At 42.2% G+C, this 26,847-nt stretch overlaps 1 protein-coding gene across 6 annotated transcripts in view; it reads left to right on the top strand.

Moving 5' to 3' along the window:
* LOC106572415 (microphthalmia-associated transcription factor) overlaps positions 1-26,847 on the top strand; it is a 42,160-nt gene extending 15,313 nt beyond the window's left edge. Inside the window, exons 1-10 of one of the 6 annotated variants that reach the window (XM_014146561.3) lie at positions 3,004-3,153; positions 5,441-5,705; positions 19,441-19,644; positions 19,919-20,014; positions 20,470-20,584; positions 20,800-20,892; positions 21,370-21,426; positions 21,571-21,646; positions 23,529-23,676; positions 23,891-26,847. In XM_014146561.3, the coding sequence (XP_014002036.1) occupies positions 3,071-3,153; positions 5,441-5,705; positions 19,441-19,644; positions 19,919-20,014; positions 20,470-20,584; positions 20,800-20,892; positions 21,370-21,426; positions 21,571-21,646; positions 23,529-23,676; positions 23,891-24,313 (1,560 nt within the window). In that variant the 5' untranslated portion in view covers positions 3,004-3,070 and the 3' untranslated portion in view covers positions 24,314-26,847. Of the gene's footprint in view, positions 1-3,003; positions 3,154-5,440; positions 5,706-19,440; positions 19,645-19,918; positions 20,015-20,469; positions 20,585-20,799; positions 20,893-21,369; positions 21,427-21,570; positions 21,647-23,528; positions 23,677-23,890 lie in introns of those variants that run through there. The other 5 variants (XM_014146560.3, XM_014146559.3, XM_014146565.3 and 2 more) reach the window with 5 other exon arrangements.

Here is a 26,847-nt window from a genome sequence, read left to right as displayed (position 1 = left end):
ATTATACCTAAATTGTATTTATTTGTGACCCGAGCGCTCTTAACTTGTCTTACTTAACCAAAGCACTGCATACAGAGTCTTTCCTCACTGTGAGTGTTCTTCACAGTTATGTCATGGTCCATTTTATCTGTGTTAATGTGTCTCTTTCCTTACTGTAGTCAATGTTTTAGTTTACATGACCTTTTAACCAGTTAACCTTTAAATTGATTGACTTGGGTCAAATGTTTTGGGTAGCCTTCCACAAGCTTCCCACAATAAGTTGGGTGAACTTTGGCCCATTCCTCCTGACAGAGCTGGTGTAACTGAGTCAGGTTTGTAGGTCTCCTTGCTTGCACACGCTTTTTCAGTTCTGCCCACAAATTTTCTATGGGATTGATGTCAGGGCTTTCTGATGGCCACTCCAATACCTTGGCTTTGTTGTCCTTAAGCCATTTTGCCACAACTTTGGAAGTATGCCAGGGGTCATCGTCCATTTGGAAGACCCATTTGCAACCAAGCTTTAACTTCCTGACTGATGTTTTGAGATATTGCTTAAATATAGCCACATAATTTTCCTGCCTCATGATGCCATCTATTTTGTGAAGTGCACCAGTCCCTCCTGCAGCAAAGCACCCCCACAACATGATGCTACCACCACCGTGCTTCACGGTTGGGATGGTGTTCTTCGGCTTTCAAGCCTCCCCCTTTTTCCTCCAAACATAACAATGGTCATTATGGCCAAACAGTTCTATTTTTGTTTCATCAGACCAGAGGACATTTCTCCAAAAAGTCCGATCTTTGTCCCAATGTGCAGTTGCAAACCGTAGTCTGGCTTTTTTTATGGCGGTTTTGGAGCAGTGGCTTCTTCCTTGCTGAGCAGCCTTTCAGGTTATGTCAATATAGGACTAGTTTTACTGTGGATATAGATACTTTTGTACCTGTTTCCTCCAGCATCTTCACAAGGTCCTTTGCTGTTGTTCTGGGATTGATTTGCACTTTTCGCACCAAAGTACGCTCATCTCTAGGAGACAGAACGTGTCTCCTTCCTGAGCGTATGACGGCTGCATAGTCCCATGGTGTTTATACTTGCGTACTATTGTTTGTACAGATGAACGTGATACCTTCAGGCATTTGGAAATTGCTCCCAAGGATGAACCAGACTTGTGGAGGTCTACAATTTTTTTTCTGAGGTCTTGGCTGATTTCTTTTTATTTTCCCATGATGTCAAGCAAAGAGGCACTGAGTTTGAAGGTAGGCCTTAAAATATATCCACAGGTACGCCTCCAATTGACTCAAATTATGTCAATTTGGCTATCAGAAGCTTTTAAAGCCATGACATCATTTTCTGGAATTTTCCAAGCTGTTTAAAGGCACAGTCAACTTAGTGTATGTAAACTTCTGACCCATTGGAATTGTGATACAGTGAACTATAAGTGAAATAATCTGTCTGTAAACAATTGTTGGAAAAATTACTTGTGTCATGCATAAAGTAGATGTCCTAACCAACTTGCCAAAACTATAGTTTGTTAACAAGAAATTTGTGGAGTGGTTGAAAAACTAGTTTTAATGACTCCAACCTAAGTGTATGTAAACTTCCTACTTCAACTGTATATGCTAGAGGCACCAGGCAGCAGTGTTCTGAGCAGAGGGGGTTGGTTGGGTAGGTCAAGGTTCTGAGCAGAGGGGGTTGGTTGGGTAGGTCAAGGTTCTGAGCAGAGGGGGTTGGTTGGGTAGGTCAAGGTTCTGAGCAGAGGGGGTTGGTTGCGTAGGTCAAGGTTCTGAGCAGAGGGGGTTGGTTGGGTAGGTCAAGGTTCTGAGCAGAGGGGGTTGGTTTGGTAGGTCAAGGTTCTGAGCAGAGGGGGTTGGTTGCGTAGGTCAAGGTTCTGAGCAGAGGGGGTTGGTTGGGTAGGTCAAGGTTCTGAGCAGTGGGGGTTGGTTGGGTAGGTCAAGGTTCTGAGCAGAGGGGGTTGGTTGGGTAGGTCAAGGTTCTGAGCAGAGGGGGTTGGTTGCGTAGGTCAAGGTTCTGAGCAGAGGGGGTTGGTTGGGTAGGTCAAGGTTCTGAGCAGAGGGGGTTGGTTGGGTAGGTCAAGGTTCTGAGCAGAGGGGGTTGGTTGCGTAGGTCAAGGTTCTGAGCAGAGGGGGTTGGTTGGGTAGGTCAAGGTTCTGAGCAGTGGGGGTTGGTTGGGTAGGTCAAGGTTCTGAGCAGAGGGGGTTGGTTGGGTAGGTCAAGGTTCTGAGCAGTGGGGGTTGGTTGGGTAGGTCAAGGTTCTGAGCAGAGGGGGTTGGTTGGGTAGGTCAAGGTTCTGAGCAGTGGGGGTTGGTTGGGTAGGTCAAGGTTCTGAGCAGAGGGGGTTGGTTGGGTAGGTCAAGGTTCTGAGCAGAGGGGGTTGGTTGGGTAGGTAAAGGTTCTGAGCAGAGGGGGTTGGTTGGGTAGGTCAAGGTTCTGAGCAGTGGGGGTTGGTTGCGTAGGTCAAGGTTCTGAGCAGTGGGGGTTGGTTGCGTAGGTCAAGGTTCTGAGCAGAACAGCGTGCAGTAGTGCTGCTCTAACTCCACCTCCAGCAGGGAGACTGTGTAGTGCTGTCGGGAACACCTGATCCAACCAGGAACCAAGACACCTGCAGACTGCAGTCACTGGACTCTGGGCTCTTTGTGTCTCAGAAGGTGATTGTGAAGGTGAGCCCAGAGGAAGAAGTGTACCTTATGGTGGGGGAAAGGGGCGGGGCCAGGATAACTCCTTGTATTTACTTGTGTCCTTCTGCACACATGGCTACTCATTGTTTGACCAGGGTCAATCTTTCCGGTCTGAGGATCTTGATGTTGATGCAGTAAGGAATGTAAGTAGCTCAGTTAGTGTACAACACCTCCTGTTAGTGTACAACACAGCACTGCTCCCGTGCTCTAGCCCACTCTCTCTCTCTCTCTCTGTCACTGTGTGTGGATTGGTGTTGACCGGACGGGGCTGTTCCTCCCTGGGTAGCTCTATGTAGGGATTGGAGTTCCCAGGCCTGGCCCAGGAGCCTCCCCCTTGTGACACACTTACAGGGCTGCATTGGCAACATGACTTTCACTGCTCTCCAAGGACAGCTGTCTGATGCACCTTCAGGAAAAACGAACAAACATGGAGGCCTTAGGAGTCCAAGTGCACAGACCCTGCTCCTTTTACACTAACCACCTGTGAGTAGCATGCTGCTATGTGTGCATGCAGGTGTGTGTTTATGTTTGAGAGTTGAATGTGCGTGTGTTAGAAAGAGTGAGATAGAAGGTTTATGTGGGTGCAGAGTGAAACGTGCATTTGGACTATAAATACAATACATCTATATGGCTATTAATAGCACTCTCTCTAGGCAGTAACTTTAGGTTGCAGTTTGTTTGCTGCTCAGGGTTTTACTTGCCAATGCAGTGTTTTGATTTTGGACAGATGGGTCAGAAGCTTTTGCATTGGAATTCAAGAAATGTATGTGCAATTTAGGCTAAGTACTATAGCCAGAATGCATTTAATGCTTTGGTGCATTATCCTTTTGTTTGGAACTCATATGTAATTATACAGATATGTAGATCTTGAAACGTGAAAGATATTCAGCCAAGATTGAAGGACAATTAAAAGTTGACTAGAGAAATACTTATTTAAATGTTTTGTCTAATAGCATTGTTATGATGTTTGGAGACAGAATACAAAGCACATAGATATGATATAACATGAATTGTTTATTGTGTTGTCATTATCACTATTTGTTTTTTATAGGTATTAGTATTGTTATTGAGCTGTTATTGTGCCATTGTTCATTGTGAGGCTAGATTGATGGCTCTCCCACTAGGCCAAGCCATTCTTTATCCAGCAGGTCATTAAGGTGTGTGAGGGTGGGCTGCAGCCTCCTCTCCTAAGCCATTGAACCACCTCCAGTCCAGGAGCTCTCTCTCTCCATTAAAAACCTCTCGGCCAGAGGGTGTGGCCATGCGAGACTGTGCAGCCATTGTGTTTCCTGATACATATGCACAGAGAGGAGGTGTGTGCACACACAATAGTGGAAAGTTGAACCAGACAAAAGGTCTTTTTTATGGGTTTCAGTATTCTGCTTAGGAACAACTGGGCAAAAAGCCATCTGGCAGCCAGTCAATGTGTTAGTGAGGGCAGAACCTACACACACAGTGGTCAATGGTTGTAATCTTGAGTCTGCCTCAATACAGTTCTGCTTATTCTACTATGTAAGATGATAGAGGTATACCATATACACAAGGGTTTACTGGTTATGAAACTTTTTCGGATGCATTTTGTAAATACCACAAGTGCAAGAGTTGAGAATCAACATTTGCTGATCTTTGTCTCTCTTGAATGCATGTTAGGGAATGTCCTACATATGAACTTAATGAAGGGCCACAGAAGCACAACAGATCGATATTATCTGGAGATTCCAAAATGTAAAGTGAGGATGAAAATTATTTTGAATCCACCACAGGAAGCATTTTGGTCTTGTGTAAGTCAGGTCTCTCAACCGATGTGTGTCAAAAGAGATGATTCACTTGCCCCAGACAAGCCATAATCAGTTTGCAAAAATGAGGAAAAGGCACCGACTGAATTTCCTCCATGTTCTAGACCTCAGAGATGTATATTAATCATTGTGGTTAAAGTGTGGAAAATGGCATTTGGTGTCAGGCTTCTTCAAGTTTATGAACATTTTGGGGCCTAAAATCTAGTGTTCGTACGATTACATAAAAAAACGTTATATAAAGTATGTAGACCTATCTTTAATGCATCTCAGTTGTCAGAAATATGATGCGTAAGATCACGTTTTTATTTTATGAGGGGTTGACATGAGCTTATATAAAATAAAGGGAAAGCTCAGTGCGGAGGGATGGCTGTAGACCAAGGTTGCGATTGACCAGACTGGCTAATTAGTCCGATTACTACACAGCTTGATTGGCAAGGCGTTTTTCTGAGTTTTTTTTATCAAATCACTCACTCAAGGAAGGCTTCATCCAGACAGCTTCTGCTCCAGCACACCCTCTATATTTTAGGCCTACAGCAAGATTCTGTCTGGAAAACAGCAAGTGTCTACATTTGAGAACATAGGGAGAACTGAAACTGTGTGAAGAAAAGTTCCCCTTTCTGAGTCATTGTTTTGATCCAAGTATGGGATGTTGGCTACATTTAAACACTATACAGACAAGACTAGAAGGAGATACGTTAGGGTTAAGATTCCTCCTCAGGGATGGTGTTCAGTATTCTGCAGCAGACACAACTTTCTGGCTTGCAGACCAGCAGGAGACATTTAGAAGAAATCTTTAGGTTTTCTCACTGTGATGTGGCGTCTTCCTGATCCCAGTACTGTAGATCCTAATGCTCCAATGCCTCTCCCTTTTCCTTGACCTCTCTTTCACTCCTTAACGCTCACTCTTACCTCCCTAACCCCCCCTCCTCCTCTCTCCTGATGCCCTGCCTGGTGTTTGTCTCTCCGTCCTGCAGTAATCCGTTAGACCAGAAATGCTCGTCTTCCAAGCCCCCGTTGGGCTCTTCCGCCATGACATCACGAATCCTGCTGCGGCAGCAGTTGATGCGAGAGCAGCTCCAGGAGCAGGAGCGGCGGGAGCAGCAGAGACGTCAGGCCTCCTCCACCTCGTTGCACCACCAGACCACCGACGGCCACATCCACACCCAGACCCCAGCCATCAACGTCAGCGCGCCCCCCAGCCTTCCCCCCGCATCCCAGCTGCCCATGGAGGTGCTGAAGGTAAGCAATAAGTATTGTCAGTTCTCACACCTGATGACACAGGTGACACACCCCCTCTCTGGCTGGCTGCTTCACTGTGATCTGCCAAACATGCCAATCCTCAAACAATTCCAGAGGTCTCACTATCACCTCTAGATGCAGGCTTTCACACTCAGATGTTGTTTGAAGAAGTTACTGTGGGTTGGATGACTCTATATTGGCAACTTGATCATGAATCTTCTGGACAGTCGAGCAAGCAAGGTTTACTATGATACGGTGTAAAACACGTGGAGGTGAGAAGTGTTTTAAAACGCATATGGGGATGATCTTTCCTGAGAGAATTCCTCTTTAATGCATGCTGTGCTTCCATCCATTTGGATTTAGCCATCTTTAATCCTGTTTGCTGAGCTACATTCATATCTTTTCATAGCTTTGATTCATTGTTAATCTGCTCTGGGTGACTAGACTGTTGCAAATTTTCTGAAAGCTAGGGGAGACAGAGATTGATAACTACCACAACGCACTACTATACTATAGTACATCCAGCAAAACAAAGATCATTTGTTAAGTTTTTTTTAGATTCCTTTATATTTGTTTGTCCTTCTTTAGAAAAAGTATAACTAAATATAAAAATACTAATAAAAAAAGGTAAAGATTAAGTGTTGAAGTGTATCCCAAACTTCATATCTAAAGCATGACTGGATAGATATTTCTCCTTTGCGTTTTCCTTTGAATATGACAAATTTCCTGTTGTTTCCAACATTGTCACTGCAACATTCTGATTGATTGTTATCACTGGAAAAAATTGAATGTTTTCATTTCTTAAGAAAATTCAGAGAATATGAATCATAAACAATACAGATAATAACACAATGATACCGTTTTATGACACAATGATACAGGACGTGGTAGCTTCATAGCATGAACTGCCTGACAAGCATTTCTTAAGAGCATACTGCCACCCATTAACAAAACAGTGAGGGTATGTTTTTACAATGTATGCATTATTTTTTAAGTTTTCACACTTTTCTGAGGCACAACCTAATTTTAAGGAGATCAGGCGAGACTGAGTCATTTCTGATTATGACTGCTTTAGGACTTGTTTATTTCTGAACCCTCTGAACATGTAGATTCACTGCAGATTTACTAGAAGTATTGTAGTAATTTAGCAGTAGAAAAGCCCTAGTCCATGTTTTACTGCAATTTGTGTAATTGTTGTGATTGAAGTTTACGCTGGTAGGATTTTGCCATCTGGGTAGTCCATTTATAACCATTTCGGTTTGTTAAAGTAGGTTGTATGTGTGCAAGTGTTCTATATCAATGTAATATTTCATTATAGCAAGTATGTTTAATATTCTATTAATTGATAGCTTTTGTGGAAATATAACACAGATTATATATTTACAGTTCATTTGGAAAGTATTCAGACGCCTTTACTTTTTCCACATTTTGATACAGTACGCTACAGATTTATTATAAAATGTATTTTAAAAAAATTAAAAAATCCCTCATCAATCCACACCAATACCCCATAATGACAAAGCAAAAACACGTTTTTAGAAATTGTTGCAAATTTAATACAAATAATACACCGAAATATTACATTGACATAAGTATATAGACCCTTTACTCAGTACTTTATTGAAGCACCATGGGCAGCGATGACAACCTCTAGTCTTCTTGGGTATGATGCTATAAGCTTGGCACACCTGTATTTGGGGAGTTTCTCCCATTCGTCTCTGCAGATCCTCTCAAGCTCTGTCAGGTTGGATGGGGAGCATTGCTACACAGCTATTTTCAGGTCTCTCCAGAGATGTTCGATCGGATTCAAGTCCGGCCCACTCAAGGACATTAAGAGACTTGTCTCGAAGCCACTCCTGCGTTGTCTCGGCTGTGTGCTTAGGGTCGTTGTCCTGTTGGAAGGTGAACCTTCACCCCAGTCTGAGGTCCTGAGCGCTCTGGAGCAGGTTTTCATCAAGGAGCTCTCTGTATTTTGCGGCGTTCATCTTTCCCTCGATCCTGACTGGTCTCCCAGTCCCTGCCGCTGAAAAACATCCCCACAGCATGATGCTGTCACCACCATGCTTTACCGTAGGTATGGTGCCAGGTTTCCTCCAAACGTGACGCTTGGCATTCAGACCAAAGAGTTTAATCTTGGTTTCATCAGACCAGAGAATCTTGTTTCTCATGGTCTGAGTCTTTAGGTGCCTTTTGGCAAACTCCAAGCAGGATGTCAGGTGCCTTTTTCTGAGGAGTGGCTTCCGTCTGGCCACTCCACCAAAAAGGCCTGATTGGTGGAGTGCTGCAGAGATGGGATTACCTTCCAGAAGGCCAACCATCTCCACAGAGGAACTCTGGAGCTCTGTCAGAGTGACCTTCGGGTTCTTGGTCACCTTGCTGACCACGGCCCTTCTCCCCCGATTGCTCAGTTTGGCGAGGCAGCCAGCTCTAGGAAGAGTCTTGGTGATTCCAAACTTCTTCCATATAAGAATGATGGAGGCCACTGTGTTCTTGGGGACCTTCAATGCTGCAGAACCTTTTTGATACCCTACCCCAGACCTGTGCCTTGACACAATCCAGTCTCGGAGCTCTACGAACAATTCCTTTGACCTCATGTCTTGGTTTTTGCTCTGACATGCACTGTCAACTATGTAACCTTATATAGACAGGTGTGTGCCTTTCCAAATCATGTCCAATCAATTAAATGTACCACAGGTGGACTCCAATCAAGTTGTAGAAACATCTCAAGGATGATCAATGGAAACAGGATGCACCTGAGATCAATTTTGAGTCTCATAGCAAAGGGTCTGAATACTTATGTAAATAAGGTATTTCTCTTTTTTATTTTTAATACATTTGCAAAAATAAAATAATGTCATTATTGGTTATGGTGTGTAGATTCATGAGGAACATGTTTTATTTAATCAATTTTAGAATAAGGCTGTAACGTAACAAAATGTGGCATTTTTTTTTTAAGGTAAAGTTAAAGCCTTAATTCCATTATGTAAAATTCCATTCCATATAGTATAAATTATTAGGATAGTAGTAGAAATAGTGCCCCCCTCTTGTCATCATACTGAACATGTGTGGCATGGGTCCAACAATTGAAACCATTGCCCTCCACATACAGCATAAACATTACTTATCCTATACTCTGTAAAATCGTTAGCTCTTTGAAAGGTTTAGGATAACCCCATAAAAGAGTACAATACGACAAGCTGGAAGACATTTCTGTGATTCAAGTTTGGAGCTTATGGGCATTCTTCATTGACTGAAATTCCCCCATATGAAAGGCCTGTTCCTGTCTAGCACTAAGCACTGTAGACCAGGGTTTACCTGCTCGCCTGTCTGTGACTAGATTAGCACAGTCCACACACAAAGCTGCACAAAATTAGCTTAGGGGTACCAGGCGGGGCTGCTGGACCTTAAAGGTGAAAACATTAAGCTCAGATGAGTTTGTCTAAAGACAGATTGGGTCCTTAATTAACAAAGTGACCACTGACCTTTGGAGGAATATGTACGGTATCAGTTTGGGGATCAGGACAAAGGCAAGCAGTCTTACTACACACCCTAACTCTAATTCAGCGAAGAATGCTCATAATTAGCCCCACTGCTTTCATTCCATGGCATAAGGGGAAAAAAACACTAGCTTTGAAATGTATTTTGGATCCTTTCCTAAAAGGGTTCAACATGATTTCTAGATTTAGTGAAAAGGAATTTAGCGTATTATGAGAAGAACAAAGCACTGTGCATAGTGTTCAGCTCTGAAAATGACAGGATGTGTTCTTTTGTATCGCGCTGCATCAAAAGTATGCATTAATGAAACATGTACAGATGTAGGATCTTAATTTGAGCCAGCTTGCTACAGCCGGAAAATAATCCTGCAGCAACAAGAAATTTGAATTATAATGTGGGTTATAATTAACCTCTCTAGGGTAGGTGGCACCAAATCGTCCCACCTACGTAGCAGCCAGTGTAATCCCGTGGCGCGTTATTCAAAAAACCTAAAAAATGCAAAAACTTCAATTTTTCAAACATATGACTATTTTACACCATTTTAAAGACAAGACTCTCGTTAATCTAACCACACTGTCCGATTTCAAAAAGGCTTTACAATGAAAGCAAAACATTAGATTATGTCAGCAGAGTACCCAGCCAGAAATAATCAGACACCCATTTTTCAAGCTAGCATATAATGTCACATAAACCCAAACCACAGCTAAATGCAGCACTAACCTTTGATGATCTTCATCAGATGACAACCCTAGGACATTATGTTATACAATACATGCATGTTTTGTTCAATCAAGTTCATATTTATATCAAAAAACAGCTTTTTACATTAGCATGTGACTAGCATGTGACTAGCATTCCCACCGAACACTGCCGGTGAATTTACTAAATTACTCACGATAAACGTTCACAAAAAGCATAACAATTATTTTAAGAATTATAGATACAGAACTCCTCTATGCACTCGATATGTCCGATTTTAAAATAGCTTTTCGGTGAAAGCACATTTTGCAATATTCTCAGTAGATAGCCCGGCATCACAGTGCTAGCTATTTAGACACCCAGCAAGTTTAGCACTCACCAAAGTCAGATTTACTATAAGAAAAATGTTATTACCTTTGCTGTCTTCGTCAGAATGCACTCCCAGGACTTCTACTTCAATAACAAATGTTGGTTTGGTTCAAAATAATCCATTGTTATATCCAAACAGCGGCGTTTTGTTCGTGCATTCAAGACACTATCCGAAAGGGTAAATAAGGGTGACGAGCATGGCGCAATTCGTGACAAAAAAATTCAAAATATTCCATTACCGTACTTCGAAGCATGTCAACCGCTGTTTAAAATCAATTTTTATGCAATTTTTCTCATAAAAAAGCGATAATATTCCGACCGGGAATCTGCGTTTAGGTAAACAGACGAAAGAAAATAAAGCATTCGGTCGACTCGGGCACGCGCCTAAGCCCATAGTACTCTGATCGGCCACTTGCCAAAAGCGATAATGTGTTTCAGCCAGAGGCTGCCTCGATATCGTTCAGCTTTTTCCCGGGCTCTGAGAGCCTATGGGAGCCGTAGGAAGTGTCACGTTAGAGCAAAGATCCTCAGTCTTCAATAAAAAGAGCCCAGATGAAACACAACTTGTCAGACAGGCCACTTCCTGCATGGAATCTTCTCAGGTTTTGGCCTGCCATTCGAGTTCTGTTATACTCACAGACACCATTCAAACAGTTTTAGAAACTTTAGGGTGTTTTCTATCCAAAGCCAATAATTATATGCATATTCTAGTTACTGGGCAGGAGTAGTAACCAGATTAAATCGGGTACGTTTTTTATCCGGCCGTGTCAATACTGCCCCCTAGCCCTAACAGGTTAATGGACATTTTTTTGTAGGGATTGGTAAATTTCGTGCGGCACCTCGCTCTGCGGGTAATATTACATTTCATTACATTACATTGGAACGATTTGATTAGTGTATTGTTAGCTAGCTACACAGTTGTATCTGCTGTCTTTGTATCAAGGATACAGGTGTAGCTCTGCGGAACTAACAAGGTTAGCTAGCCAGCTGTATTCGTTCGTTCGCGCCGTTTTCGAAACGGCGTCAACACCACAACGCCACTGCTAGGTAGCCGACTTTACCAATTAGCAGTACAGTAGAAACGATATACATTACAACGGAACGATTTGACTAGTGTAACGTTAGCTAGCTACATAGTTGTCTTTGTATCAAGATAAAGGCGTAGTACAGAGTAACTATCGAGGTTAGCTAGCCAGCTACATTTTCTAACAGTCTACAACGCGCCCACTGCTAGCTAGCTAACCCTACCAGCCAGCTGTATCATTTTTAGTCAATCAGATTTTTGCAACGTAATGTAACGACCCTGGATTTATAAGCGCGGAAATCGACTCTGCCGGACGAGCATACTTTTGCGGCACAGTCGATAGCGCGCCGGACTTCGGGCTTGAACGTCGAGGGTTCGAGACCTGCTCCCTGCTGCCTGTTTCATTACAGTAAGCTTAACTTTCTGAACATTCGAGATGTGTAGTCCACTTGTGTAGCTAGCAGGACTGACTTTGTGTTAGCTAGCCAATGTTTAATTACTTCTGCGTTATGAACTAGACACGGACACGAATGATCCATTGGTAGCTTGTTGTTACCAAGTAATGGTGCTAACCGTGTGTTATAGGATGCTAGCATGCTAGTTAACTAGTTAGCTACGGCGTCATAGGACACGGTGCGCTAGGTTGGTTTTCACGGAAGAATACTGTACCAAGTTATCTAGCGGAATAAACTAAGTTTGAGCCTATTCCTGGAAACATTGAACCTCTGTAGTTTACATCAATTTTAATTTCTAGTGGTAGCTAGAAAAGTTATATTTTAGCGTTTTAGTGTTTCAGTGAATTGTTAGTGATGGAGGCCCTGCTCTCTCGCTTCCCCAGTTGTTTAGTTAATTTTTCATGCCAATCTCCTTTGCATTAGCGTAGCCTATCAACTATGTGTCGGTCTATCCCTGTTCTCTCCTCTGCACAGGCCATACAAACGCTTCACATCGCGTGGCCTCTGCCACTCTAACCTGGTGGTCCCAGCGCGCACGACCCACGTGGAGTTCCAGGTCTCCGGCAGCCTCTGGAACTGCCGGTCTGCGGCCAACAAGGCAGAGTTCATCTCAGCCTATGCTACCCTCCAGTCCCTCGGCTTCTTGGCGCTGACGGAAACATGGATTACCACAGAAAACACTGCTACTCCTACTGCTCTCTCCTCGTCTGACCACGTGTTCTCGCACACCCCGAGAGCATCGGGTTCAGCGGGGTGGTGGCACGGGAATCCTCATCTCTCCCAAGTGGACATTCTCTCTTTCTCCCCTGACCCATCTGTCTATCTCCTCCTTTGAATTCCATGCTGTGACAATCACTAGCCCATTCAAGCTTAACATCCTTACCATTTATCGCCATCCAGGTTCCCTTGGAGAGTTCATCAATGAGCTTGACGCCTTGATAAGTTCCTTTCCTGAGGATGGCTCACCCCTCACAGTTCTGGGTGACTTTAACCTCCCTACGTCTACCTTTGACTCATTTCTCTCTGCCTCCTTCTTTCCACTCCTCTCCTCTTTTGACCTCACCCTCTCACCGTCCCCCCCTACTCACAAGGCAGGCAATACGCTTGACCTCATCTTCACTAGATGCTGTTCTTCTACTAATCTCACTGCAACTCCCCTCCAAGTCTCCGATCACTACCTTGTATCCTTTTCCCTCTCGCTCTCCTCCAACACTACTCACTCTGCCCCTACTCAGATGGTATTGCGCCGTCGCAACCTTCGCTCTCTCTCTCCTGCTACTCTCTCCTCTTCCATCCTATCATCTCTTCCCTCTGCTCAATCCTTCTCCAACCAATCTCCTGATTCTGCCTCCTCAACCCTCCTCTCCTCCCTTTCTGCATCCTTTGACTCTCTATGTCCCCTATCCTCCCAGCCGGCTCGGTCCTCCCCTCCTGCTCCGTGGCTTGACGACTCATTGCGAGCTCACAGAACAGGGCTCCGGGCAGCCGAGCAGAAATGGAGGAAAACTAGCCTCCCTGCGGACCTGGCATCTTTTCACTCCCTCCTCTCTACATTTTCCTCCTCTGTTTCTGCTGCTAAAGCCACTTTCTACCACTCTAACTTCCAAGCATCTGCCTCTAACCCTAGGAAGCTCTTTGCCACCTTCTCCTCCCTCCTGAATCCCCCTCCCCCCTCCTCCTTCTCTGCGGATGACTTCGTCAACCATTTTGAAAAGAAGGTCGACGACATCCGATCCTCGTTTGTTAAGTCACATTGCCCTACCCTATGCTTTGACCTCTTTCTCCCCTCTCTCTCCAGATGAAATCTTGCGACTTGTGACGGCCGGCCGCCCAACAACCTGTCCGCTTGACCCTATCCCCTCCTCTCTTCTCCAGACCATTTCCGGTGACCTTCTCCCTTACCTCACCTCGCTTATCAACCCATCCTTGACCGCTGGCTACGTCCCTTCCGTCTTCAAGAGAGCGAGAGTTGCACCCCTTCTCAAAAAACCTACACTCGATCCCTCCGATGTCAACAACTACAGACCAGTATTCCTTCTTTCTTTTCTCTCCAAAACTCTTGAACGTGCCGTCCTGGCCAGCTCTCCTGCTCTCTTTCTCAGAATGACCTTCTCGATCCAAATCAGTCAGGTTTCAAGGCTGGTCATTCAACTGAGACTGCTCTTCTATGTGTCACGGAGGCTCTCCGCACTGCTAAAGCTAACTCTCTCTCCTCTGCCCTCATCCTTCTAGACCTATCTGCTGCCTTTGATACTGTGAACCATCAGATCCTCCTCTCCACCCTCTCCGAGTTGGGTATCTCCGGCGCGGCTCACTCTTGGATTGCGTTCTACCTGACAGGTCGCTCCTACCAGGTGGCGTGGCGAGAATCCGTCTCTGCACCACGTGCTCTCACCACTGGTGTCCCCCAGGGCTCAGTTCTAGGCCCTCTCCTTTTCTCGCTATACACCAAGTCACTTGGCTCTGTCATATCCTCACATGGTCTCTCCTATCATTGCTACGCAGACGACACACAATTAATCTTCTCCTTTCCCCCTTCTGATAACCAGGTGGCGAATCGCATCTCTGCATGTCTGGCAGACATATCAGTGTGGATGACGGATCACCACCTCAAGCTGAACCTCGGCAAGACGGAGCTGCTCTTCCTCCCGGGGAAGGACTGCCCTTTCCATGATCTCGCCATCACGGTGGACAACTCCATTGTGTCCTCCTCCCAGAGTGCTAAGAGCCTCGGCGTGACCCTGGACAACACCCTGTCATTCTCCGCTAACATCAAGGCGGTGACCCGATCCTGTAGGTTCATACTATACAACATTCGCAGAGTACGACCCTGCCTTACACAGGAAGCGGCGCAGGTCCTAATCCAGGCATTTGTCATCTCCCGTCTGGATTACTGCAACTCCCTGTTGGCGGGGCTCCCAGCCTGTGCCATTAAACCCCTACAACTCATCCAGAACGCCGCAGCCCGTCTGGTGTTCAACCTTCCCAAGTTCTCTCACGTCACCCCGCTCCTCCGCACACTCCACTGGCTTCCAGTTGAAGCTCGCATCTGCTACAAGACCATGGTGCTTGCCTACGGAGCTGTGAGGGGAACGGCACCTCCGTACCTTCAGGCTCTGATCAGGCCCTACACCCAAACAAGGGCACTGCGTTCATCCACCTCTGGCCTTCTGGCCCCCCTACCTCTGCAGAAGCATAGTTCCCGCTCAGCCCAGTCAAAACTGTTCGCTGCTCTGGCACCCCAATGGTGGAACAAGCTCCCTCACGACGCCAGGACAGCGGAGTCAATCACCACTTTCCGTAGACACCTGAAACCCCACCTCTTTAAGGAATACCTGGATTAGGATATAGTAATCCTTCTAACCCCCCCCCCCCAAAAAAAGATATAGATGTACTATTGTAAAGTGGTTGTTCCACTGGATATCTTAAGGTGAATGCACCAATTCGTAAGTCGCTCTGGATAAGAGCGTCTGTTAAATGACGTAAATGTAAATGTTAGGGCAAATCAAGTCTGACATTTTAAAGTGGAAATTACAAACTTTAGAAGCCTTTTTACACCTCGAATACACTACAAGTTTGCATTTCCTGCTGTTCGGGAAAATTATCTGCAACAAAGGAGTGATCAAATTAAGATCCTACATCTGTAATTATCCATGGGTGTCACATACTGTAATTTTCGTATTTACTAGTTTACAGATGGTCACTTTGGTTTAGCTTCAAAGAAACCATTGAGTTAAACTTGAGAAATTCATCAAATACAATTATTGAACCTTTGAGACATTAGACATTGTTTCATAATATAATGAAATTAATAGATCAGGAAAAATTGCATTATGTTTCATCTCATGGATTAGATCAGGGGTTCCCAAACTTTTTACTCATCATTGGGTATTATGTATTCATGTGATATGAGTGACTAAAACATTACAACAAAATCTATGGGCTAAAAAAACCTAGCTAAAAAAATAGTAATTGACTTTATCGAGGAGGAGTTGCTTGTTGCCTCAGGACTGTGTTGGCCTGTCTTATTTTGGAAGTCAGATTATTTATTGTTTCTTTTATCCTAGTAATATCCCATTAATCAAGTTTGAGCTAAGACTAAATTCAAGACATGTATCTTCAGACTTCACACTCGTTACTTGCATTTCTCTCATGGAAGTTATAAACACCAAATGAGAACCGAAAGGCAAAGAACATGTAGTGTGGTTTGGAAGAACTTCTAGTTCAGTTACTAAAGGCATAAAGTTCAATCTGTATTGAGTGAAATCAATTCGACTAAGCCTGCATTCTGTATTCTGGCCAATTCTAATGCTTATTTTATATAATGTACAAGTAGTGTAGATTTTTTGTGTGCTTCTTGGCTCACTATATTGAGGTAATCCAGTGTTATAATCCATGTTATTATTCCAATTTAAATGTCAATCAATCAATGTAAAAAAAATAACAAACAATTGCTGATCTTGTTCCATTGTCTCAATAACATCCTGGTACATATCAATTCAAACCAATTCATCATAACAAAAGCAGTATTTACACACCTTCCATATTCAATATTAGCAGAAGGAATTTGACCAGGTCATGAAAATACTGAGGCAGATTGGTCCCGTGTGGCTCAGTTGGTAGAGCATGGTGTTTGCAATGCCAGGGTTGTGGGTTCGATTCCCACGGGGGACCAGTACGGGGGAAAAATTTAAAAAAAATAATGAAATGTATTCACTATTTGGACCCCTAAATGACTAAAATGTAAATGTAGATTGTCTGGAAGTATGTCTTGGTATTCTCTGATGGGAATGGATGTAGGACTGGTGTGAGAAATTAGAAAGATAAGTGTAAGATGTAGAACTCTGAAATATACAGGAAACATAGTGTCAATGGATTCTAACTTATGTTTTCCATATGTCAGATTTGCAGCAACATTTGCCTGTTCTCTGTACTGTACAATTATGAAATGTATCGTAACTGTCGGAGGTTGTGCATGTAGCCGTCATATTAGTAGTTATAGTAGCGTTAATTGCATGTTAAGACGTTAAGAGACTTGTTATCAGATTGTTCAGCATGCTAATTATTTATATTTTTTAAGTGAATAATCGAACACCTGTGTACACAAACAGTGCAACTAGTACTTACTCCTCAATTACAGCTCAGAGGCTAATTACGTGTCTAGGATTGTTGGATGATTATTTGGCGTGCCATTTACAGCACATGAACACTATATAGATACAAATCAGGGATTGCCTCCACCTCTCTGACATTTAGAAAATATTATTTGAACGGTTCCATTTGTTTAGGATGCATCTAATTATACACAATTCCTCCACCTCATATTGTTGACAAACAGTGCATTTAAAGGACATTTAAAGCTGGCCCAGAAGGTTTTATTGCCTAATTGGTCAGGATGTATTCTCAACTTTGACCCCTTCAGTTATCACATGGTCGACATGCCTGAAATAACTTTCGACTCTCCCCAGGGGAATTCCCAAAATACCTCAGAGAGCTATTAATAGACCTGCCAGTTAGGATACATTCCTTATGGAATGACTAGAAATAGGGAATGACAATTTACATTGAGCAATACACATCTATTGAATTACCTTTTTAGTTTTTGTTGCATAAAACAAATAGGCCTACCAGTAAATGCTTATTACCATGTTATAGTAGAACAGTGTATGATATTCTCTATTGATGCTAGTGTGGTGTCAGTTGTTACTGTAGATACTATTTGCAAGGTTAAATAACCCCAACCGTCTGGTTCTGTTGCTGTGTTGTTGAGCCAAGAGTTCAGGAGGTGAATGGGGTTGTGAGGAGCTCCATCTGCCTCAAGCCTTTCCAAATAACCAGACTCTGTCATCCACACTTGGTTATCCTGAGCTCATTAACCACCTCACCAGTGAAATCAACTGCCATTCTGTAAGGCTGTCATTACGCTTTTAAAATGCACATTATGAACCCCCTTACTATCCTTACAGAAAAGTAGTTTGTATATTCTGTTGCTGTCAAAGCTGTTGCCTTTTGTTTTTTGGTGGATAAGAGTACAGCTGTAAATGCTCTCTAACAGTATTTGGTTTAATTTGAAGTTATTAACATTTGATTGCCTTTCACATTTACCCCCTGTTTTGTCACGCTTTTTGTAACCCAGGATTCTTGTGAAGGGCTTGAAAAGGAAAGATTAGATAGTTACAAATTTGTACTTTTGATGGTAAGACATACTTTCTTTATCCAGAGCTTGTCTGGTCTTGGCTACAGCCAATTTCCACACGTGTTGGATAAACACACATGCTTCAGTACAACCGATTCTAAACTGAATTCTATCCCATTACTGGTTTATAATTAGTAATTTATCAGTTGGTCATCTTTGCTGTTGTTGGAACCCTTGAAAGCAGTGATGTACTGTCCTGTTAGGATTCAGGAATAACTTCATATTAGAGATAATGTTACAGGTAGCTGAAATCACATGTTTAGAAACATCTTATTACAATCTGCTTTCTACTCAGGTTTGAGTAAAGAATTAATAAAGTAGCCTCCCTTCAGCAACGTAATCACTTTATTGATTTTTTGTTTCAATTAAGATGTTTAGACAAACAACAAAATACAGTATATATTTTACTATATTATGAAGCATGTAGTTTACAAGAATAGTTTTAGCTCAGTGAGCCTATCATCCAAAAATAGCAGAGGAACCAGCCAGTGTGCAACAGCCATACATGTGGTTAAAGAGGAGATGAGAAGTTATCTGGCCTGGGGCAAGTGTCAGTAGACAGGGTGACCTGGTATAGGCTGTAGAAAGAGCCTCTTTGTAAGACTCCCACTCTGATGTCAAACTAGCACCATAAAGGCATAAATTCATATTTTACATAAAGCATCACAATCTTTAAAAGGTTCATTGTGTCTCACTTAGACTTGTTAACATGCGTAGCTAATTACTTTTTTCTGCCTTTTATAAGCTGAACTAGAGGTGTTCCTCCCCATATTATCAGTGTTGAAAGCAGCGGATGAAAGAGGAAGACAACCTCTCTGGTCTTGCATAGACTTTGAAAGGGAATATAATTAGGTTTTAAGGATCTCTTATTTGTAGTTGGAATATAAATTGTGCAATATGTTGGAGATGCTTGAATACCACCATTATTAGGTAGGTCCAGTATTGTGTTGATTGAAATATATTTTATTTTCCCCCCTTTTTCTTTTGGGGTATGGTAAGATAAACATAACATTTATTCAGATGGTACGTGTGACATGAATTGTGAATACATGTATTTATATCTAGGGATTATTTAGCTATCAAGAGATAGCACAGAAAAAAAATATAAATGAAAAGAAAAGCTTACGGCTTACTGCTTTGGGATTTGCTAGTAATATTGATACATTCTAACATTTCAACCCATACTTGACTTTCTCTGGTCAAGTCAAGGACTCTTATCGCTAGTTGAGCTGACGTATTTTATTTTGATATTAATTAGTAATCCGGTTCTCTTTATTATTATACATGTATGGAAACATTTTCAACGCTGTTTCTTGCTTATTTAGTAAGATAATATTCAGTGAGATATGAGAGCTCTTTTCTTGAGTGCACAGCACAACTGCAACATGACCAACGATCATCAACCCATCATAACAACATTTGAGGATTCTGACTCTCACTTATGTCTCTCCCTCTCCTCTCTCCCTCTTTCACTCCATCTCTCCCTACCTCCTCCAGGTGCAGACTCACCTGGAGAACCCCACCAAGTACCACATCCAGCAGGCCCAGCAGCAGCAGGTGAAGCGCTACCTGGGCAAGCTTGGCTCCCTGCCCTGCCCCAACCAGTCCTCTGACCACAGGGGCATGGCTCTGGGGCCGGGCAACAGTGCCCCCAACAGCCCTATGGCCTTACTCACCCTCAACATCAACTGTGAGAAAGAGGTAACGCAAAATGTAACATGGCCATAGGTGCCGAGCTACAATGCAGTGTGTGTAAATTCAGTGTGCTTTTCACACCATGATATCTGCCAATTTTTGATTACTTCTACTTCAAAGCAATGTGTATTTGAGTAATGAATGGTAGTAGCACCATGGAGTTGGATAATACATATTCATTGATAAGGAAATGTGATTTTCTGTTGATTAACCCTTAATTGAATCACTGTCTGTTAGAAAATATGTTATCTCAAATTCAATTTTTTTATTTTTATTATAGATGGATGATGTCATTGATGACATAATTAGTCTGGAATCGAGTTATAACGACGATATCCTTGGATTAATGGACCCAGGGCTTCAGATGGCCAATACGGTATGATTGCCTTAATTTACTGTCTGCTTGCATGAGGCCAGTAACTGAAAGGCTGCTGGTTCGAATACCTGAGCTGACAAGGGGAAATCTGTCTATGTGCCCTTGAGCAAGGCACTTAACCCTAATTTTGTCCAGGGGTGCAGTACTATGGCTGACCCTGTAGAACAACACATCTCACTGCACCTATCCGGTGGAGGCCTATGTGACAATTCATAGTAGATGTGTCTACAAATACAGCAAAGTGTTTGCTTCCAGATCATTGTTCCTAGGCCGTCATTGAAAATAAGAATTTGTTCTTAACTGACTTGCCAAGTTAAATGAAGGTAAAATAAAAAATTAAAATTGTGTAAACACATTTTTAAAGTGTTAACTACTCATGTGTCAAGCACCACCTGTGCCAGGTATATTTGACCCTGCTAACATTACTATTGTCTGTGGTTATCTTTTCTCATCAGATCGCTGTCAACACTAATCTCTTGGACATTTATGGTAACCAGGGCATGCCCCCTCCAGGCCTGGCCATCAACTCCTGCCCTGCCAACCTGCCCAACATCAAAAGGGAATACTCAGGTGAGCATGACCCCATTACATGGAAAACATCCAGATTCAAACATGGGGTTACAAATTACTCTCCAGACCTTTGTGACTGAGCAATATGTCTAAAAGGGTCAGGGAAATGTGTATGCATGTGCTTTGCATTGATATTGTTTTTGATTATTGTAAACTTTGTTATTTTATCATTCAAAATAAAGAGAAATGCATTGAAAATTGTATGTGCCAAATAGTTTCCCAATCTCCAGCCATCATGCAAATGCTGGACAAGTCTGGATCGTGTAGCAAGTTTGAGAACTATCAAAGGCCTGAAGGGTTTCCTGTAGGTATGTCTGCATAGTCATATTTACTTTAGCTAACTGTGAGTTTGAGTTAGGTTACACGGGTGCATATTGCTTAGCCTATAATGTGCTCAGCACAGTTTCATTTATTTTCTTCCCGAAACTAACTAAACGTTTCTGGCATAACTGTTTTGTTGTGTGTCAACATCAGTGTTTTGCCATTGTCTTACAGATGTAGGATCTTAAATTGATCCAGTTTGAAAATAATCCTGCAGCAACAAGAAATGTGAATTATTATGTGGATTATAATTAATGGGCATTTTTGTAGGGGTTGGTACATTTTTCATAAGGTAAAATAAAATCTGAAATTTCAAAGTGAAAATTACACATTTTAAACCTCAAATACACTACAAGTTTTACATTTCCTGCATTGCAAGTATGTTCTCCTGCAACAGGGTTATCAAATGAAGATCCCACATCTGTAGTCATTGTCCATACCTAATGCTAACTGCTTTGTTTCAGAAGCAGAGGTCAGGGCAATGGCAAAGGAACGACAGAAGAAGGATAACCATAATTTGAGTGAGTTTTGTTATACAGTAATTATCAGCTATCTAGTAATATCATGTGGGTTGTTTAGATATGCTGTGATATTACCTTTTCATTATTACATTTTGCATGATTGATTGTTTCTTATTGTTCTCTTCTCGTCCCTATTTCCTGTAGTTGAGAGAAGACGGAGGTTTAACATCAACGACCGGATCAAAGAATTGGGGACCATGATTCCTAAATCAAATGATCCGTAAGTTGCGTATGCTGACGTGGATTTTAAGTCTTTCTATCAGATACAGCGCAGTCTGGAATTATTGGGTCTCTTGATAAAGATGAGCAAAAAAATTTATAAAATCAGTAACACAAATACTGGGCTATATTGTATACTCCAAAAATTAGAACAATTATATTATTTAATACTAATACAATTGCTCGGAGAACGAGATTTTGTGTAACAAGTAATTAAAACAAATCTCAAAAAGATATGGGTCAAAATGATTGAATCCCATTTTTGACATTTTAGTCATTTAGCAGACGCTCTTATCCAGAGCGACTTACAGTAGTGAATACATACATTCCATATGTTTTTTATTTATTTTTTTTATATTTTTTTCTCCGTACTGGTCCCCCTGTGGGAATCGAACCCACAACCCTGGCGTTGCAAACACCATGCTCTACCAACTGAGCCACACATCCCCTGTTTCCAATACTCCAGTAAGGGAGTTGTACACCTGAATACATTCAACTGAAATGTGTATTCCGCATTTAACCCAACCACTCTGAATTAGAGCTGCCATAATCGACATCCACATCTTCGGTGCCCGGAGAACAGTGGGTTAACTGCCTTGCTCAGAACAACAGATTTTTACCTTGTCAGCTCGGGGATTCATCGGGTATTCAATCCAGCAACCTTTCGGTTACTGGCCCAAAGTTCTAACCACTAGGCTACCTGCCGCCCCCCTCCCCTTGTAAGGATAACGACAATGAGCCTTTTTCTAAAATGTTTTATGTGATTGGGGAACACACTAGGAGGGATCTTAGACCATTCCTCCATACAGAATCTTTCCAGATCCTTGATATATTTTGTCTGCGCTAATCAATTGCCCTCTTCAATTCAAACCACAGGTTTTCAATATGTTTCTGAGATGGCCATTGCAAAATGTTGATTTAGTTTTTTTCTTTGTGGATTTTGATGTTTACTTGCTGGAATATTCACTTGCTGGAATATTCACTCCTGGCAGAGGCAACCAGGTTTTTGGCTAAAATGTCCTGGTACTTGGCAAAGTTCATAATGCCGTTGACCTTAACACGGACCCCAGGACCAGTGGAAGCAAAATAGCCTCATAACATCAAAGATCCACCACCATATTTTACAGTAGGGATGACGTATTTTACTACATATGCATTGTTCTTTCGAAGGCCAAAACCACCGCTGGTGTGTTTGCCAAAGACCTCAATTTTCGTGTCAATTTTCGTGTCATATGACCATAGCACTGGTTCCAATCCAAGTGCCAATGACGTTTAGCAAACTCCAGGCGGTGCTATGGTCAGATGACATGAAAATAGAGGTATTTGGCCACGGGTTTGGCCTTCAAGGATCTGGAAAGATCCTGTATGGTGAAATGGTCTAAGATCTCTCCCAAAGTGTTCTCCAATCTCATTAAACATTTTAGAAAAAGGCTCAGTATTGTTATCCTTCCAAGGGGAGGGTACTGGAGTATTGAAAACAGGGGATCCAATGCTGACCCCTATCTTTTAGCATTTCTTTAAAAATTACTTGTTCAATAATATCTCTTTCTCTGAGCAATTCTATTAGTATAAAATAATATAATTGTTCTTTTTTTAAGCATACAACAAAGCTCAGTATTTGTATTATTTATTTCATACAGTCTTTTTTGCTCATCTTTATCAAAGGATCCAATAATTCCGGACCCCACTGTATATATAATGGGTCAGACATTGACCCTAGGCTAGAGTTTACGATAATTATAGATCAATGCCTCACTTTATTTTCAGTGCATCCATATCCTTGAGAATTGTGTGAGTTAGAACGTTGTCAGTGTACTCTAGAATGCTAACAGTTCAGGCTGATAAAATCTTGCTGGCCTGCCGTGCCCCTCTCTGGTCCTCAGGGATATGCGTTGGAACAAAGGCACCATTCTCAAGGCATCAGTGGACTACATCAGGAAGCTACAGAGGGAGCAGCAGAGGGCCAAAGAGCTGGAGAACAGGCAGAAGAAGCTGGAGCACGCCAATAGACACCTGATGCTGCGGATACAGGTACAGCATGGTAGGCCGTGGGGCACTGGGAGAGATAAGGAGCTTCTAGCCATGCCTTCAAAATGTCACATACTGTATTAGCCAATCAAAGTAGGATTGAATTGAGATGAGGCTCTTCTATATTCTGGATGGTGTCAGATATGCAGCATGCAGACAGACAATGTTGATAACACTCTCTTTCCTTTCTCTTTCTCCCTCCCTTGATGGGGTTCAGGAGTTGGAGATGCAAGCTCGTGCCCATGGTCTGACCACAGACACATCTGCCCTCTGCTCAACTGAGCTCTCAGCCCGAGGCATCAAGCAGGAGCCAGCCCTGGGAGACTGCCACCAGGATCTGTACCATGTCCACTCTCAGCACCAACACCACCCAGCCTGCACTCCAGACCAGGTTCAGTACACCACCTTGGAGCTCAACGATGGAGCATCTCCCTACACCAAGGGCCACGGGGGAGTCTCAGGTGACCAGAGGCCTTACGGCGGTCATCTTAAGGGGGCCTTGATGGACATCCTGATGGACGACACCTTGTCCCCTGTGAGAGGGGGAGACCCCCTGCTTTCCTCTGTCTCGCCCGGGGCTTCTAAGGACAGCAGCTGCTCAGGCAGCAAAAGCATGGAAGAGAACGACCAGAGCTGTTAGCACTCACTGCTGCCCACTCCACTCACCTGCATCTTTATCTCCACCCCTTCAACCTGTTCTGTGTTGTGTTGAGGCCTCCTCAGACGTCTCCCGTCAGTAGCTATCTTCAGCCAACTGCTGGTTAGTTCGTTTGTTTTCAGGTGTTTACACATATTACATTTTTCATTGTTATTCTTTTGTTTGTTTATTATATGGTATCATTGGGTTCTGAAAGCCGTCAAACTGAATTTAGTTCAGTTTCGATTATAAATTACATTTTAATAGATCATGCTCTGATTTTATCTATACTTTTATGACAATGAGTCAGGGAGCGATATCTCACACATACTGTACCTGTGTATAGTCATCATGGTATAGGGCAGGCTTATAACAGTTATATGTACATAGTTATAAAACCCTGATTATAGTGTGACACAGTCACACTACTTGCTTTATAGCATGTCTATTCAGCGCAATATGACAGAAGCGATAATACATTATTTTGATTACTTTTGTTTGTGCTTTACTTTTGTGCTTTTGAACTTGAATGAGATAACGTCTTAGTCAGGAGATTTGTAAACATTTCACATATAGCACAGAACATACCAATATTGGTAGAAATGCAACATTGATTTCCATACAGGCACATTTGGTTTATGAAAATAAGATTGACTTGTCCATTTTCTAAATTATTATTGTTTTGTTGTACACTTAGGATTTGCCTGTCCATCCATTTCGTGTTTAAGAGATATTCAGGATATTTTTTTCAATTATGTGAATGTTTATATTGCTAGGAATATAAGGAGATGTACATGTATAAAGTTGTTTAAACACTGGAATGACTTCCATAATTTTTTTTTTTTTAATATATATATTTACTAACGATTATATTTAGGTTTTTCAAACTATTGATTGTAGTTAAAACTATAAGCTGTACTGTTAATGTATATTTCTACTGTTTAACAACTGTAGCAAAGTACTTAAATATGCCTTTGATAATAACTATCTACTGTACATTACACCACTGTATTGAGAACATGGTTACAGTGCACCCTCAAGTCTGTGGAACTATGCAATGATTACAGTCGTGCCTGTTTTACACAGAAGACAGACACATTAGGCTGGTCATATAATATGTTGTAATGATTAGTAAGAAGCACCTAGCAGAATGATTTACATTGAAGTGAAGTGCCTTACTGTTAGTTTTTTGTTTTCCACAGATCTAGGAAGACTACTAGACACTGGTTTGTTGTTCTTGTTTCTGGTGTTTGGTTCTTCATGTATGAAGTGTTGAGCTGCAAGGTCCCTACAGGAAGCAGTAGGGAAGGGCCTATTGTCAGACAGAGTAGAAAACCATGTTACGGGCCTCCAAAGTCTCTCTAGGCCATCCATTTTGTTTGGGATGTTTTTGATGCTAGAGTTCTGTTTTGAGGTCAGAATTCCACTCGGAGGGCAATAATCAAATCATTGCTTTACTGAATTCTCAGCTTCTTTTTTGAGACCAATTATTTTTCTGAATGTAACGTAACTCAGTGTTGACTGCCAAAATGTGTTGCCAAAATCAAAGTGAAGTCTAAAATATGCAAAGAAGGAATTAACGTTGTTATTTTCTGATGTTGTACTTTTGTGTACGGATGTTTCTTCTTTATTTATAGAGCAATAATTTAAGAATAATTACTATCAGGCTGCACGTAAAGCTAAGCACAAAGTAGTCCATGCACTTATAGGCGCATTCTCTGCAGTACAAATCCACTGCAGAATGGCCCTCATGGTCAAACTGCACCCAGGTCTGTCTGGTAATATCTAGACACAGGCCTGTCATTCACTCACTGTCCTTTGACTGAACCCAGATCAGCATATCATTTCCCTAGACAATGTCACCCTCTTGTGTTGATGACACCACTATGCACCAAGATTGGTTTTCAACCACAGAACTTAAATGCATAGAACTAACATTTCAATTTAAAGCAATGGTGACAGTTGATTGATGCCCATTATTTGTAAATAAACATATTGATCGGTCCGCTTGTTACCATGGCACAGTTTGGGTATACCACTAACATTTCAAAGAGTCATGTTTGTTCACACATTGAACACCCCAGGCTGACAGGTCTATTAATTGTATTTACATGGTTCAGATAGACGCCTCTGCCGAGATTGCCACTGTAATATGATAATGACTCTGTTGCCAGGGCAGATGGAGGTAGTGATGGTCATACACTGGTTAGGGATGGATCAGTGATGTCAAGGCCATTCATTGGAACAGTGTGGAAAATAGCTTTTGACAAACAAAGACAATGAAATATTTTTACTTGTGTTATTGCAGGAGTATTTTTCGTTCTATGATTTATTTTTATCAAAGTATTTCACTAATTGTCTCTGAACACTAATGATGGGTAAATAATATGAAAATAGATAATGCTCCCTGTGGCTCAGTTGATAGAGCATGGTGTTTGCAATGCCAGCATGGTATGTGCAACGCCAGGGTTGTGGGTTTGATTCCCACGGGGGGCCAGTCCAAAAAAAATAAAAAAATAAAAATACATGAAATGTAA

The sequence above is a fragment of the Salmo salar genome, chromosome 15 (assembly GCF_965601325.2).
Source record: "Salmo salar chromosome 15, fSalSal1, whole genome shotgun sequence".
In the NCBI taxonomy this organism is placed as follows: Eukaryota; Metazoa; Chordata; class Actinopteri; order Salmoniformes; family Salmonidae; genus Salmo; species Salmo salar.
The sequence above is the reverse complement of the archived record's forward strand: the minus strand, read 5'-3'. Positions and strand labels throughout refer to the sequence as shown.